General features: G+C 35.1%; 1 protein-coding gene across 3 annotated transcripts in view; it reads left to right on the forward strand.

Moving 5' to 3' along the window:
* Positions 1-14,867, forward strand: part of LOC123866107 (zinc finger protein chinmo) — a 74,379-nt gene that overhangs the window by 25,915 nt on the left and 33,597 nt on the right. For 2 of the 3 annotated variants that reach the window (XM_045907481.1, XM_045907476.1), the window contains exon 2: positions 9,137-9,282. In XM_045907481.1, the coding sequence (XP_045763437.1) occupies positions 9,162-9,282 (121 nt within the window). In that variant the 5' untranslated portion in view covers positions 9,137-9,161. Of the gene's footprint in view, positions 1-5,118; positions 5,219-9,136; positions 9,283-14,867 lie in introns of those variants that run through there. The other variant, XM_045907468.1, reaches the window with a different exon arrangement.

Genomic DNA, 14,867 nt, shown 5'->3' on the forward strand with positions numbered 1-14,867 from the left:
CCTGTGCCTGTGCTACCTCTGTGCCTCATATAAGTCCGTTAAACAGATGAGCCTTTAAGAATCCTGTGGGAACTCTTTGATTTCCCTGATAAAAATAGCCTATGTCCGTCCCCGGGATGTAAGCTAACTTTGTACCAAATTTCAGCAAAATCGGTTAAACTGTTGGGCCGTGAAAAAATAGCAGACAGACAGACAGATACACTTTCGCATTTATAATATTACTAGCCGATGCTCGCGGCTTCGCCCACGTGGATAAGATACGTATTTAACGTAAGTTTAGGTATATATAAAATCATTGATATTAGGTCATTTGAAAACGTACAGAAATCTGGCAGTCATATCTTAAAAGATTGTTCTAACAAAACGAAACCAAACAATGAAAAATGCGAAGTCTATTTTCCATGATGAAACATTAATGTATAGGTATTTATCTATAAACATATACCTACAAGAATAGTTTTCAAGGCCATTGACCTGTGCTGTTTCTATTTAGGTATCTAATAGTCAAATCTGTTATAATCTTTTCAAACAAGCACTTAGTCACAAATAAAGCGGTGATAGCCTAGTGGTTAAGAGGGGTCTCTCCGTCACTCGCTCCATACAAACGTAGTTCCAATTTAATTTGAATATTAAGCAGCCAAAGTCCATGAAATTTTGCAGACATATTCTAGAAACTAATATCTATGTCTGTGGTTTTCTAGATTTCTGTTAAAATATTCGGTTTCAAAGTTACGAGTTCTTAAAAATTTTCATACAAATCTTTGAGCCCCTGTAATTTTAAAACTACATATTTTTAGAAAAATCTAAAACACCACAGGCACAGATATTAGTTTCTAGAATATGTCTGCAAAATTTCATGGACTTTGTTTGCTTAATATTCAAATGAAATTGAAACTACGATTGTATGGAGTAAGTGACGGAAGGAGCCCTGTTAAGAGCTTTAAACATCCAAGAGTTATTTTCTCCATGACAGAAATCAGTTTGGACTTCGGGAATTGTTACTTTTACCGTAGGTACCTAGATACTGAAAATTATAGCATCTAGCTAGGCCCGTGGTTACATTATACTTTATTAATATTGCTATAGCTCGTGTTATACCTGTTATTTCGGGTAATATGGCTTGGCGTGTGTAAAAGTACCTTAATGCAGCTTTTATAAGCCTCGCGTGCGGTGTACGACGCTTTCCAGCTCACTTCTTATTACTTTAGTATTTCATTTAAGGTGACATACTAATAGTTCAAGTAAAGATGGGAAATATTTGGGACTAGCGAGTGCCCACGGTTTATCTCGTCAAAAATTGAATCCTCGTTATTTCAGCGTGAAAGCAAAAAAATTTCAACAAAAAATAAAATTGACTTTGTAATTTTTATTTCATTTTTCTTTTAAATTGTTTCTTTTCTAATATATAAAGAAGGAGGATTTTATTATTTTATTGTTCTTTATAGCACAACATTTAATAGTGATAGAACGCAAATCTAAACAATAATGCAAGAAATCGATTCTCGATGGTCGATAGGTTAAATAAGATTTTTTTGCACTATTGAAAAATATGATTGGTCCTTGGTCGAAAAATAGAAGCGACTTTCTATTCAAGGCTTCGGGGTGAATTCACCTTAACAAGGCTCTCTCCGTCACTCGCTTCATACAATCGTAGTTCCAATTTCATTTGAATACTAAGCAACCAAAATCCATGAAATTTTGCAGACATATTTTAGAAACTAATATCTGTGTCTGTGGTGTTTTAGATTTTTCTAAAAATATGTAGTTTTAAAATTACAGGGGCTCAAAGATTTGTATGTAAATTTTTAAGACCGCGTAACTTTGAAACCGAATATTTTAACAGAAATCTGGAAAACTACAAACATAGATATTAGTTTCTAGAATATGTCTGCAAAATTTCATGGACTTTGGTTGCTTATTATTCAAATGAAATTGGAACTACGTTTGTATGAAGCGAGTGACGGAGAGAGCCCTGTTAACTATTACTTTCAGTTTTCCAGTCAAGGTCGAGGCTTGACTGGCTTGGAGAAAAACGTTTTATGGTAAATGATTATAAGGAAAATGGAAGGAGCGTGACGTTACATAAAACGCGGTTTTTCTTTTCGGAATATTGCACGCTATGTGTTTTTTCGTATCGCATTGCGATATACAGGATGTTTTGTTTTTACAAGCCAGTACTCAGTTTAGTTAGATTTTAGTACGGATTTACACTATTGCAATTATTATGCAATTAAATATTGTCCTAGTGAGAAGATCCAGCAAGAAACTCGGCGGCTGCTTTTATAAAATACAAAACAATCATATCAAATTAACTTACGAGTAAACTAAAAGAGTCTCATTAAAAAATTCTTCCACAGCGAAGCTATTTATTATTAAATTCCTAAGTAGGTTAACAACCACGAACTACTCGTAACTCAAGTACAAAGCAGTGCTCTATGACACACACTCCAAATAGAAAAATAGGTCAGATGCACCATGTGTCAACATTATCAAGTGTACTACCTAAATACTTAATACAGCTTCGTTTTATGCCGCGCCCACACTAATAAAAATGAGCGTCGGCGTTGAACGCTGCATGCGTAAATATTTTCTCCGCAAACTCTCGTAAAGAATTTTCCATGTAAAGGTGTGATTACACAAAAAATTTCGCCGGTCAAGATTCAAGACGACCACAACGAACTTATATAAAAGAAAGTAAGTGATCTGTGCATCCACACTAACTAAAGTCATGTTTAGCAATTGTTTTAGTTTAAACTGAAAATTGCTATAGCTATTACATGATATACCTATTTACTTGGCACCATGTCAGCGGTTTCATCCGCATGGATTTATCTCTTAGATTTTCTGGGATAAAAGTTGTACACCTACTACTTTTGTCCCGGAAAAGCAAAGGGTTCCCACGGGATTCTTGGATAACCTACTACTAAATCCATGTGGACGAAGTCGCAGGCGTCATTTTGGTATAGATAGCTTGCGTCCAGGATATGGACAGTGGACACTGTACATACTAATATTATAAATGCGAAAGTATGTCTGTCTGTTTGTCTGCAGGCTCGCGTGGTCCATATGTTTAACCTTTTTTGACAACATACATACATACATACATGTACATACATGTAACTAGATAGCTTGCATCCCAGGAAACGACATTATCCCGAAAAATCAAAGACTTTCCACGCGCTTTTTATAACCTGTAGTCGCGTTCATCCAATTATACCTAGTAATTATAATTTCATCGAAATATAACTTAAAGTTACAAACAAACAAAAGTAAATGAAAATTATACGTATAAGTATATTCACTTTATCAAACTTAAGTAAAGCCCCGCACATATTTCCACGGGCCAAAAATCTCAATATAGGCACATAAAACGAGTACGTTTCCCAAAGTTTTCCCATTTACCATAACATTTGAATAGGGAATGCCTCCGATGATTTTCGCGGTTCGCAGAGCATGTTAACCCAAATAAAGGGCGGACATTGGCATAACCCGTGAACACTGTTTTCTATTCTTGAATGATATTATTTACTTCGAAATGCGAGTTTATGAAGCTTTTATGTGTTTGAATGAAGTTTTTAACCCCCGACCCAAAAAGAGGGGTGTTATAAGTTTGAGGTGTGTATCTGTTTGTCTGTCTGTGGCATCGTAGCTCCTAAACTGATGAACCGATTTTAATTGAGTTTTTTTTTGTTTGAAAGGTGGCTTGATCGAGAGTGTTCTTAGCATAATCCAAAAAAATCGGTTCAGCCGTTTGAAAGTTATCAGCTCTTTTCTAGTTACTGTAACCTTCACTTGTCGGGGGTGTTAAATTTGTTTAATTTACACTTGTCAATACAAAGAACGAAGATGTTATATATCCCTAGATAGGCAAAGCTCATAATATTCGTATTTAAAAAAGTGAAGACAAGTTCTGCGCTTGTGTGTGTGTGTGCAGGTGGCACAGACTGCATAGATACTTACTGGCGCGGTGTTTACGCATCTTTGGGTAAAACGTCACCTTCGAGCATGCTTCAAAATATGATTGCTTGTAACCATTCTATGCTAAGTCATTGACAAAGCACAACTAGCTAGTTTAATCTGACAAACCTTCTGAGAAACAAGATTGTAATCATTGTAATGTTTAAAAAATGTAGAATACTTAAATAAAATTCCGCTAATATGCCTATTTACCATGATCCTAATATGCCTACAAATATAATAATTTTAATATAAAATGCAAAAATATTGGTATATTTTACAAAATTGGTGCTAATATGCATTTTATACATGCAAATTACCTATACGCTTATGTTTTATTCAAGTATTTCAGTATCATTATTCGACTAACTTCATTATTAGAACCCGTTCAATTAAACAAAATTTGTGAATTAGAGTCCTATAGATAAGGTTGTTTTACTTTATTTATTTAAACCAATTTAAATGCATAAATTACGTATACAGTTCATAGGTTCATGAATCAATAAACAAAACCACTTAGCGCATAGAGTAGGTAAGTAAAGCATTTAGAGTTTATGTATAGTACCTGAGGCTGAAGGTATATTGAGTGTTCTGTGGTACCAATAAACATACGTATTTGAACTAACAAAGGGAAGCCTTATTGTCCTGTCAACTAATAATTACTGTCACTTGAAAATTACTGAAATTACGGCTTGCACGGAAAATAATAATTACATTGATGTATTTCTACAATAGATAAGTCTCAGTCCTATAAAATGCATTGACAATAAAATATAAATTAAAAAAATATTTTTAGCTAAGACGTGAAACTTCACAAGTCACAACTCACAACATGGCGAAAACTTTTTCCTTTGTTAGTTCGGACGCATTGTCGCTTCTACAATCTACATAGTAATTACTCTATCCCGTTGACCGTTGCCGCGGCACTTTGCGCAACTCGATGCAACCGTCCCCCTTCCCCCCTCTTCAGTACGCGTGCGCGTGTGCTGCATTCCGGAACCGGGTCGCAGCCGAAATTCTGCTCCCACCAACCTAACCTGGCCTCCCCCCCTCACCGAGGTCATAGCGCAAATAATAGGCTCGAACGGCTCAATATACTCTGGCCAGGTATACGTGCACGCATGCAAATGTACAGTTAGACTGTAACGGAGTGCTTGGGAATCAAATCGATACCGTATCGAACCGTGCTCGCTGACATTTTAGGCCCAATGGTCCAAAATTATAGAGTCCGGTGGGATTTACGAGGTTCCCAGCCCAGAAGGTAATTTTAATTGTGTATGTTGCATCGCTTTTGTTTGGTTCCGGTGTTTTGTTGCATTTTATTGCTGTAAACAAGGTTCTACGCAAAAGCAGCTAGCCTTTGGCGTAGTCTCTGTGACTAGGTTTAGTAGTAGCTAAAATATACGCGCTTATTTTCAATCATTTACGATACCTAGTCAAATCAAATTCACACGACAAAGATGTTCTAGGGGAGTCTCTATGACTATGTAACATACACAAAAACATTTTTGACAAGTGTAAATTAAAAATTTATAACACCCCCGACAAGTGAAGGTTACAGTAACTAGAAAAAAGCTGATAACTTTCAAACAGCTGAACCGATTTTCTTGGATGATAGCTAAGAACACTCTCGATCAAGCCACCTTTCAAACAAAAAAAAAACTAAATTAAAATCGGTTCATTCGTTTAGGCGCTACGATGCCACAGAAAGATACACAGATACACACGTCAAACTTATAACACCCCTCTTTTTGGGTCGGGGGTTAAAAATAATTTCAAAAGCCTACACAGGTGACGCTCCGATGATTACACTTTCTTTGTCATTAAATCGTGTTTGAGATTTTTGAAATCTTATCACAAAAATTATTTACTAAATCTGTTCTAGTAGATAACGAACTAGTTTTCAAGTGAAAGGACATTTATTACAGATTTTGCACCATTATAATTACTTACTATTACTAGCGTAGGTACTTATGGCGCTAAGCCAAGTAGCTGCCTGCTTTTACTCTCTCTTTTCTAGAATTTTCAACTCAACTCCACAGTTTGCTTGAAGGAGTTAGTTTAATGTAATTTCTACAATTTCTTACGTGAGTGCAGCTTGCGACCTGCCTAGCTTCTTTCAAGTTTTATTGCTAGTGGACATTTAGAAATATCAACAGTAGTGGACAATAAAAATTCAATACCTACTTAGCATATTATAATATGCTGAAAGAAATAGCTCCAGTAGAAAACAAATAAGTTCTCCTTCATGTACGCCTCATTTCATACGTTTTAGTTTCAAGCTAATGGTATAGAGGGCTCTCTCCGTCACTCGTTTCATACAATCGTAGTTCCAATTTCATTTGAATATTAAGCAACCAAAGTCCATGAAATTTTGTAGACATATTCTAAAAACTAATATCTATGTCTGTGGTTTTCCAGATTTCTGTTAAAATATTCGGTTTCAAAGTTACGCGGTCTTAAAAAATTTCATACAAATCTTTGAGCCCCTGTAATTTTAAAACTACATATTTTTAGAAAAATCTAAAACACCACAGACACAGATATTAGTTTCTAGAATATGTCCGCAAAATTTCATGGACTTTGGTTGCTTAATATTCAAATTAAATTGGAACTACGATTGTATGAAACGAGTGACGGAGAGAGCCCTGTTAATAAGAACTGGCCATTCAAATTAGTGATTTGTTTAATCGCTGCTTAATTACTTGCATTTTAACTAAATATTCTATTTCAGCTATTTTGACTATAACGATAGATAAAACGCCATTAAATTCGATTTTTAAAGAGGAAATAAGCTATTAAATTCAAGCTGTAAAACTAGTTTCATTCATTAACAATTACCAAATACGATAAATCGATTTACCATTCACAAAAATAAAAAATAACAATTAATTAATTATTTATTTATGCACACGGAACATACCTACTCACATTAGTAAAAGTTCAAAGTTCGTTTAAGTAGTTTTTTATGTTTTTGTTATAATATAAATTAAATCATCGATAATAACTTTATTGTGTGAAACATTTCATAATATGAGTATTTTACTAAAAGTAGCTAATCATTTTTAAACTTTAATTGAATTCGAAATCTGGAAAACCACAGGCAATAGATATTAGTTTCTCGAATTTCATGTCTACAAAATTTCACAGGTTGCTTAGTATTCAAATGAAATTGGAACTACGTTTGTATGGAGCGAGTGACGGAGAGACCCCTGTTAAGTATCTATTTTTATTTAACAAATATAGAAGGGATATGGATCAAATAAAAATCGTATTCTGTGAAGCTGTCAAAATTAGTAGAATAAGTATTTAATATTATAATTACTAGGATATCCCTTCCAAATTAGCAGGCTTCTATGTTAGATTGCATCATCACTCATCACTAACCATCAAGTGAGATCACAGTCAAGGGCTAACTTGCATCAGAATGATAATAACAATTTATAATAGCTTCATTCCTCATACGCATGGCTAAGGTTTGGAATACTCTTCCGCGATCTGTGTTTCCTACCAATTACAATCCGGGTATCTTTAAAACAAGAGTGAATAGGCACCTTCTAGGTAAACGCGTCCCATCTTAGACCACATCATCACTTTCCATCAGGTGTGATTGTGGTCAAGCGCTTACCTATAGTGAGTAAAAAAAAAAAGGCATAAGAGACACATAGTTTTTGTTAGTTATTTCGGTTTTCTTTAATACTGCTACCACTCTGCACCAATCAATATCGTCCTATACATCGATGATCAACATTTCCGCCTTGTAATAGGCGAATTAATAAATAATGCGCCAGAGCAACGTCAACGTGGAAACTAAGCAGCTGTTAGGACGATTAAAAATTTACACGCAAACATGTTCGTTTAGCTGTACATTATCGATTGATATTTTTTTTAAAGAATATTAGCCATGCTGCTAATCATGACTAATACTCCCCTTTCCCCTCCAATAAAGCGAAAAGCTTGTGCCAGGAGTGGGTGCGACAATAGTGCAACGGGTGGGGTTTGAACCGCCGACCTTTCGGAATTCCGTCCGCTCCTCAACCGTTGAGCTATCGAGGTTCTAATTCTAATTTGTAACCCTATTTAGTCATCTAAACAGTAATTCGGGTTTACATAAAAGTTTACAAAGCTCCTATCAGCTTCAATTTTTAACATGTAATATTATTATTAATGGCTGATTGCCGCCAAGCGCTAGTCTATAAATCAATAAAAAAATCTATGGTATAGATCCAATCAGGATTATAAGGTGTAATGAAACTGCCATAGCCTGTCTATGTTAGCATCGTCAGGAATTTCGTCTTCATTATCTCACTCAATTTAAAAGATATAAAAAATATAAACACAGTTTCAACGAGGTAACACAGCCAGGTGGTTTGGATGACATTTTCGTTTTGTAATTTTTATATTTAAGTAATTATAGTATACTAGAGGATGCCCGCGACTTCGTCCGCGTGGATTTAGGTTTTCAAAGATCCCGTGGGAACTGTTTGATTTTTCGAGATAAAATGCCTAGGTCAATAACAGGGACGCAAGCTACCTCGGTACCAAATTTCATACAAATCGGTTAAGCGGATGGGTTTTTAGGAATCCCGTGGGAACTCTTTGATTTTCCGGGATAAAAAGTAGCCTATGTCCGTCCCCGGGATATAAACTAACCCTGTACCTTTCGTCAGAATCGGTTAAACTGTTGGGTCGTGAAAAGGTAGCAGACAGACAGACACACTTTCGCTTTTATAATATTAGTAGTTGGGCCGTGAAAAGGTAGCAGATAGACAGACAGATACACTTTCTCATCATACTAATATTATAAAGGCGAAAGTTTGTATGTGTGTGTGTGTGTGTGTGTGTGTGTGTGTGTGTGTGTATGTTTGTTACTCCTTCACGCAAAAACTACTGGATGGATTTGGCTGAGATTTGGAATGGAGATAGATAATATCTTGGATTAGCACATAGGCTACTTTTTATCCTGGAAAATCAAAGAGTTCCCACGGGATTTCAAAAAACCTAAATCCACGCGGACGAAGTCGCGGGCATCGGCTAGTATATAATATTAGTATGGATAGTATGGAAGTATGGATAACACAGTTTTTCTTGTAATTCCTATATTATTTTGATACCTCAAACTAAAATTTATACTATTGATGACTAGAGCCATAGTAACGTTGGTCTCCTCTTGCTGCAGGGCAGGTATCCGAGGCGGCCCGGGTATGGACTCCCAGCAGCAGCAGTACTGTCTCAAATGGAACAGTTTCGGCTCCAACTTGGCCACGTCGTTCGCGAACCTCTGGAACTCGGAGAGTCTCGCCGACGTCACCCTGTACTGCGAAGGTGAGTCACTTCTACTAACTTTAACTACCGTCAAAGATATTAAAAAACTCCAGGTAAGCAAAGCGTATACATTTGTTTTTAACCCCCGACCCAAAAAGAGGGGTGTTATAAGTTTGACGTGTGTATCTGTGTATCTGTCTGTGGGCATCGTAGCTCATAAACTAATGAACCAATTTTAATTTAGTTTTTCTTGTTTGAAAGGTGGGCTTGATCGAGAGTGTTCTTAGCTATAACCCAAGATAATCGGTTCAGCCGTTTGAAAGTTATCAGCTCTTTTCTAGTTACTGTAACCTTCACTTGTCGGGGGTGTTATAAATTTTTAATTTACACTTGTTAAAAAAAGTGAAGACAGATTGATAATATCACAGAGTGATAATAATCACTCTCAACAATCAACAAGTGGGCATCATCGAATAATTTATAATTTTAATTATATTATTTTCATATACGTAGCATACATGTTATCTTAATATAGGTACCCATAGACAAAACTACGAATTCGTTGTCGTACTCATATCAATCTTATCAGCACGCATTAGAATCGGCGCTTAGACATTGTGATAATAATTGAGGTTTATATTTTGTTATTCGCATTTCCGTAACTCGCTTGTCACGGTTATCTAACAATTTATTTGTTAAGTTTATACTCTGATAAGAAGCTTCTAAGATAAGTTCTTGAAAAACGTATTTTTTTTAATGGGTTTTAAGGTTTTAGGACATTATCGGATATTTTTGATTTTCTTAACATGTAATGGTCTAAAGGTATAGGTATACAGACGGATTGTATTTGTAGTGCAAAGTGCAAACCATTGATAAAAAGCCACTAAACCGTACCTATATTGCAACCTACGAGTTGAGAGGTTTCCAAAAGCTAAGTAAATGTTTTCTAAGATTGTTTTGCGGGGTTGCGCCTATAATATTATAAAGATGTTCAAAAATCAAACACTTAAAACTAAAGCCGCTCTTATTCGTAAAGAGTCGTTTGAATATTCGTTATGCACCATTTTTTTATTTTTTCTTTACGGACAAAATAACAAAACCCGTTAACATAAATTAACATGCTCTCTATCTAGTATTAAAATATTTAGCTTTTCAATATTCGGACGTTAGACTTTAAAAATATAGACTCGTTGCCTTAAAAAACATAAAATTAAGACGTTTTTATATTAGCGAATTGAAAAACAAAACACCAGTGACTCATATGAATTAAGGAATGTTACCAACAACAAGAATCGAATAAGTCCGCTAAGTTTTCGAGAAAAACAGTGTTGATTTAATATTGAACTCTACATTTTATGCAGGTACATATTGTAAAGCTATTGTTTTTTTGGGTTTTTATTATTATTTTGAAGTCTTGCCTACTAGTAAATAGAGTATTTCTAAAACACCTTTTGCGCCTTCTTTTTCTCGTAACGTAGCGTACGAGAAATGTTTACGATATAGGCTTCATTGATTCAAATTGGAAGTCTGACCTTTCGTAGTTGGACGTGAGGTAACAACTCTAGTTACTTAGCGCAAATTCAACTCATATAAAAAGGCTTTTATCTTTGCAGCGAAGGCCACTGCGGAATAGATTTCGCAAACAATCTTATATCATAATGCATGCTAATTAAGGAGTTCGCACAATTCTACAAAGTTTTTTGGGTTCCGTACCTTAAAAGGAAAAACGGAACCCTTATAGGATCACTTTGTGGTCTGTCTGTCTGTGTCTGTCTGTCTGTTCGTCCGTCCGTCGTGTCTGTCAAGAAACCTATAGGGTACTTCCCGTTGACCTAGAATCATGAAATTTGACAGGTAGGTAGGTCTTATAGCACAAGTACAGGAATAAATCTGAAAACCGCAAATTTTTGGTTACATCATTTGAAAAAAAAATTATAACGTGTTTCAATTTGCAAAGTAAGATAACTATACCAAGTGGGGTATCATAATATGAAAGGGTTTTACCTGTACATTCTAAAACAGATTTTTATTTATTTTTATGTATAATAGTTTTTGATTTATCGTGCAAAATGTTCGAAGAATACCCGAGTACGAAACCCTCAGTGCGCGAGTCTGACTCGCACTCGGCCGGTTTTTTAACTATGTGCCCTGCCCATTACGATACTGTTTTGCAATAATTGAGCTATGCCAGTTCCTCTGGTTCTCCTACGGATCTCCTCATTTCTGATTTGATCACGTAGCGAAACTCCAACCATAGCTGCTCTTAAATAGCACTTAAGTAGGTACCTAGTTTTTTTTTCAAACTTGATTTTCACGTAGGCATTTATCGTACGCATCTTAAACACACGTATCGTTGTACAACTCCACAAATTATCGCAATTTATCACTATTATAGCATTATACCTACTACCGTTCGGTATGCAAAGTTCGAAATCTTGCCGAAATGATAAAGGGGTCATTGACATCAGCGTGTGATAATAAAATTTCGCGTTTATTTCCTTATATTCCGCTGCATTTTATATGACTTGATAACTTACACGTGTAAGGTTTTAAATCTTATTATGTAATAATGGTAATAATATGTTAAATGTAATCGGGAAAACCAGTTGGTGCCGCCACCTATTGGTTATTTTATTGATTAATATAATGTGACAGGGCGTCTCACATTTATTTCCCAACTACCCTCAATTCTTCCTTCATGCACTTTTGCCTATCTTCGTGACAAAAAACCTGCCACTTATAAAATTACCCTTTAAAAGCTGCTCGAAATTCTCAGCTATCACCAACCGTTCTCGTGTCTCTTCAATCCCACACGATATTGGCGAAGTAAATCGCGCCCACCTGGTGCAGCTCCGCGCCATAAAATAAAATATACTAATAGTCAACTGCAACGCCACGATGTTCGCGACAACGCCTTGAATATGGCTCAGGCTTGGCTCAGGCAAAATGCATTTATCTAAAGTATTTTGTTTTTGCACATCACCTAACCAAGTAGTGCAAGAGATGGAACTTCTCAAAGCATAATAAACTCATGCGATAATTATGATTTTAATTTGTAATTACGTAGAGTTTTACTCGAATTTTACTCAGCCGAAGTGCGAACAAGCTACGAAGTTCATCTCGGTTACAAGCAATTATATGATAATACTAAAAATAAGTAAGTAAATACGTTTAAGTTAAGACTTAAAGAAAATGCCTGAATATTTTAAAACGAAAGCGATCTAAATTCTGCGAAATCGTAAATCCAGAACTTTGGTTATGCTGTGGTTTTCCTAACTTAGGGTCTGAGTCATATAATAACAGATAACATCGTCATTTGCGTGCATAATTATATCAATTTCCTTGAAACAATGCCTACGCGTAAAAAATATGATAACAGGATTTATTGTACGTATAATTGTAAAATATAAGCTTTTCAAGGCCATTGAAACATTTTACTTAATCTGGATACCTACCTAAAGACATTATAAAGATATTATAAAACTCTAGATAGGCAAATCATTTTTTAGCTTTGCAAAATCTCAAAGAGATGCGTAAAACGTAACTCAAATGATTTTAGAGAGATTCAAATATCGTTAACCGATTACTAAGTTTATTATTATTAAGTTATTTAGTAATTTTTTTTAAACATTAAGTCACAATAAAACTTAATAAGTCTAGTTTTGACTTATTTGATTACAATTTTGCAACTCGAGTGGGTTATAGCCAGCCCTGTTAAAAGACTGCCATTTTTTGAAGCACGCTCGTAGGTGTCAAAAGGTGCGTAAACCTCGCGTCAATAAGACGTACCTACTTTGTTTTCTGTATCGCTACGCGTACTCGTACCTATGTGTCGCACACAATGACTTAATTTTTTTTTTATTTTTTTTTTCTCTCTCGTCTGGCTTTACAAAGATTAGCCAATGTCAATTTTGTAATTATTTGTAACAAGTTAGTTAAACTATACAAGTGTGGACCCCGTCTATGCCGGCGCTCGCCGACATACGCACGGCACCCCCTTAGAGCGCTTTCCAGTCAGTTTCAACAAAAAAACACTCCAAAAAGGCAGAGCACGACCGCCAGCTAACACCAACACAGACAAAGGCCAACTTTATTTTTAAAATACAATTATTGTATGAGCTTTGCCCATCTGGAGTTCTATACTTAATATCTTTGGCACATACTTCAAAATAATTTAATTCTGTGTACTGTAAGGTATCTGTTTTTGTTTTCCTGACGAGTGTAGCTTAAAGCTTCTTGACTACAATATAGTCCGTAAAAAATAACAATGTTTGTTTTTTTTTTTAAATAATTAATTTGATTCTAATTTTAATAAAAATATTTATACAAGCTGTTTGATAATGTCAGTAACATCAAGTATGATCGAAATTATATGGATTTACAAAGCAGCGCTGCAACCGAGCTGCCTCCGCGCGGCACTTTGCAGCATTTTAAAGGCGCCCTTATGATTAATCAAACACCCTGTATAAATTACTGTAACATCGCTTTCCTGATGTAATAGAGTGTAAATGAACTGCGAAAAAAGTTTACACGTGTCATTTTTTCACGCATATAAAGGCGAGGTTATCTTATCTGGGAAGAAGTGTTCAAAAACAAATGACGGATGCACTTGTTATTATATTATCGTTGCGTAAACAATATATGTCGACCGTTCGTTCTTTGCCTCGTGCCGAAAATTCTGGACTGCAATGTTGCGAAACGGAAAAACATGCGTGATTCATTTTAATTTTTATTGGTGTTATTATGATTAAGGAACCTTAATAGGAAAAAATTGTTTTGGTGTTTTTACCGTCTGATAAGAAATACCCAAATATTTTCTCAAGCAACAAAAAAAAATGATCTCATTTTAAATTTATTTAAAGTGCAATGTACATTTGTAAAGATATTTTTCTTGTATTGTATTAGTCCATAGTTTATTATTACCTACTTACATCATTTATCTTACAAATTCATCAAATGAGAATCCAAAATCTTATTGAAATTATTTAATTTTTACTTTTTAAATAAGGGAAAGTTGCTAATAACGTCTTACGGCCAAAATTAATGCTCAATCTATCTTTAACTTGTCGATAAGTTACTTAGTAACGCTGTTATTTGTCAAAAAGACTTTTGACGAATAACAACATTGCTAAGTAACTTATGGACAGATTACAGATAGATTGATTATTTAATTTCGGCTGTAAATGTACATGACACATTATTAATGAATCCGTAAGAAAATAGGTAGGTATAAATGATTTTTGAACAAAGAGTTCATTGTATTCTTTACGCTAGGTATACGTGAAACGATAATAAGGACACCAAGTGCCCAAGCACTGAAAGTACCTACCTATTCATTAAAAAATCCTCCTAAAATCGAACTTCAAATAGCTGCCTACGAATCCCAGGTCAAGGCAACAAGGGATTCATCCGGCGTAGCCTAGATTTTATAGATTTCGGCGCAGAGCGCATGCGATCCCATCTGCAATCAATAAATACATTCCCCGTTAGCCCAAATTACATAGCGATAAAGTAATTAAATTTCGATAACAGGATAACATGAGTCTAGTGGAGATAAGGGATCGCATTAATCTAACAGTATTATGTTATAATTTGTATTCATCATCACGCCACACCAAGGATATTTACATGTTACGTTCATATTA

Source organism: Maniola jurtina, chromosome 1 (assembly GCF_905333055.1).
Source record: "Maniola jurtina chromosome 1, ilManJurt1.1, whole genome shotgun sequence".
NCBI classification, from domain to species: Eukaryota; Metazoa; Arthropoda; class Insecta; order Lepidoptera; family Nymphalidae; genus Maniola; species Maniola jurtina.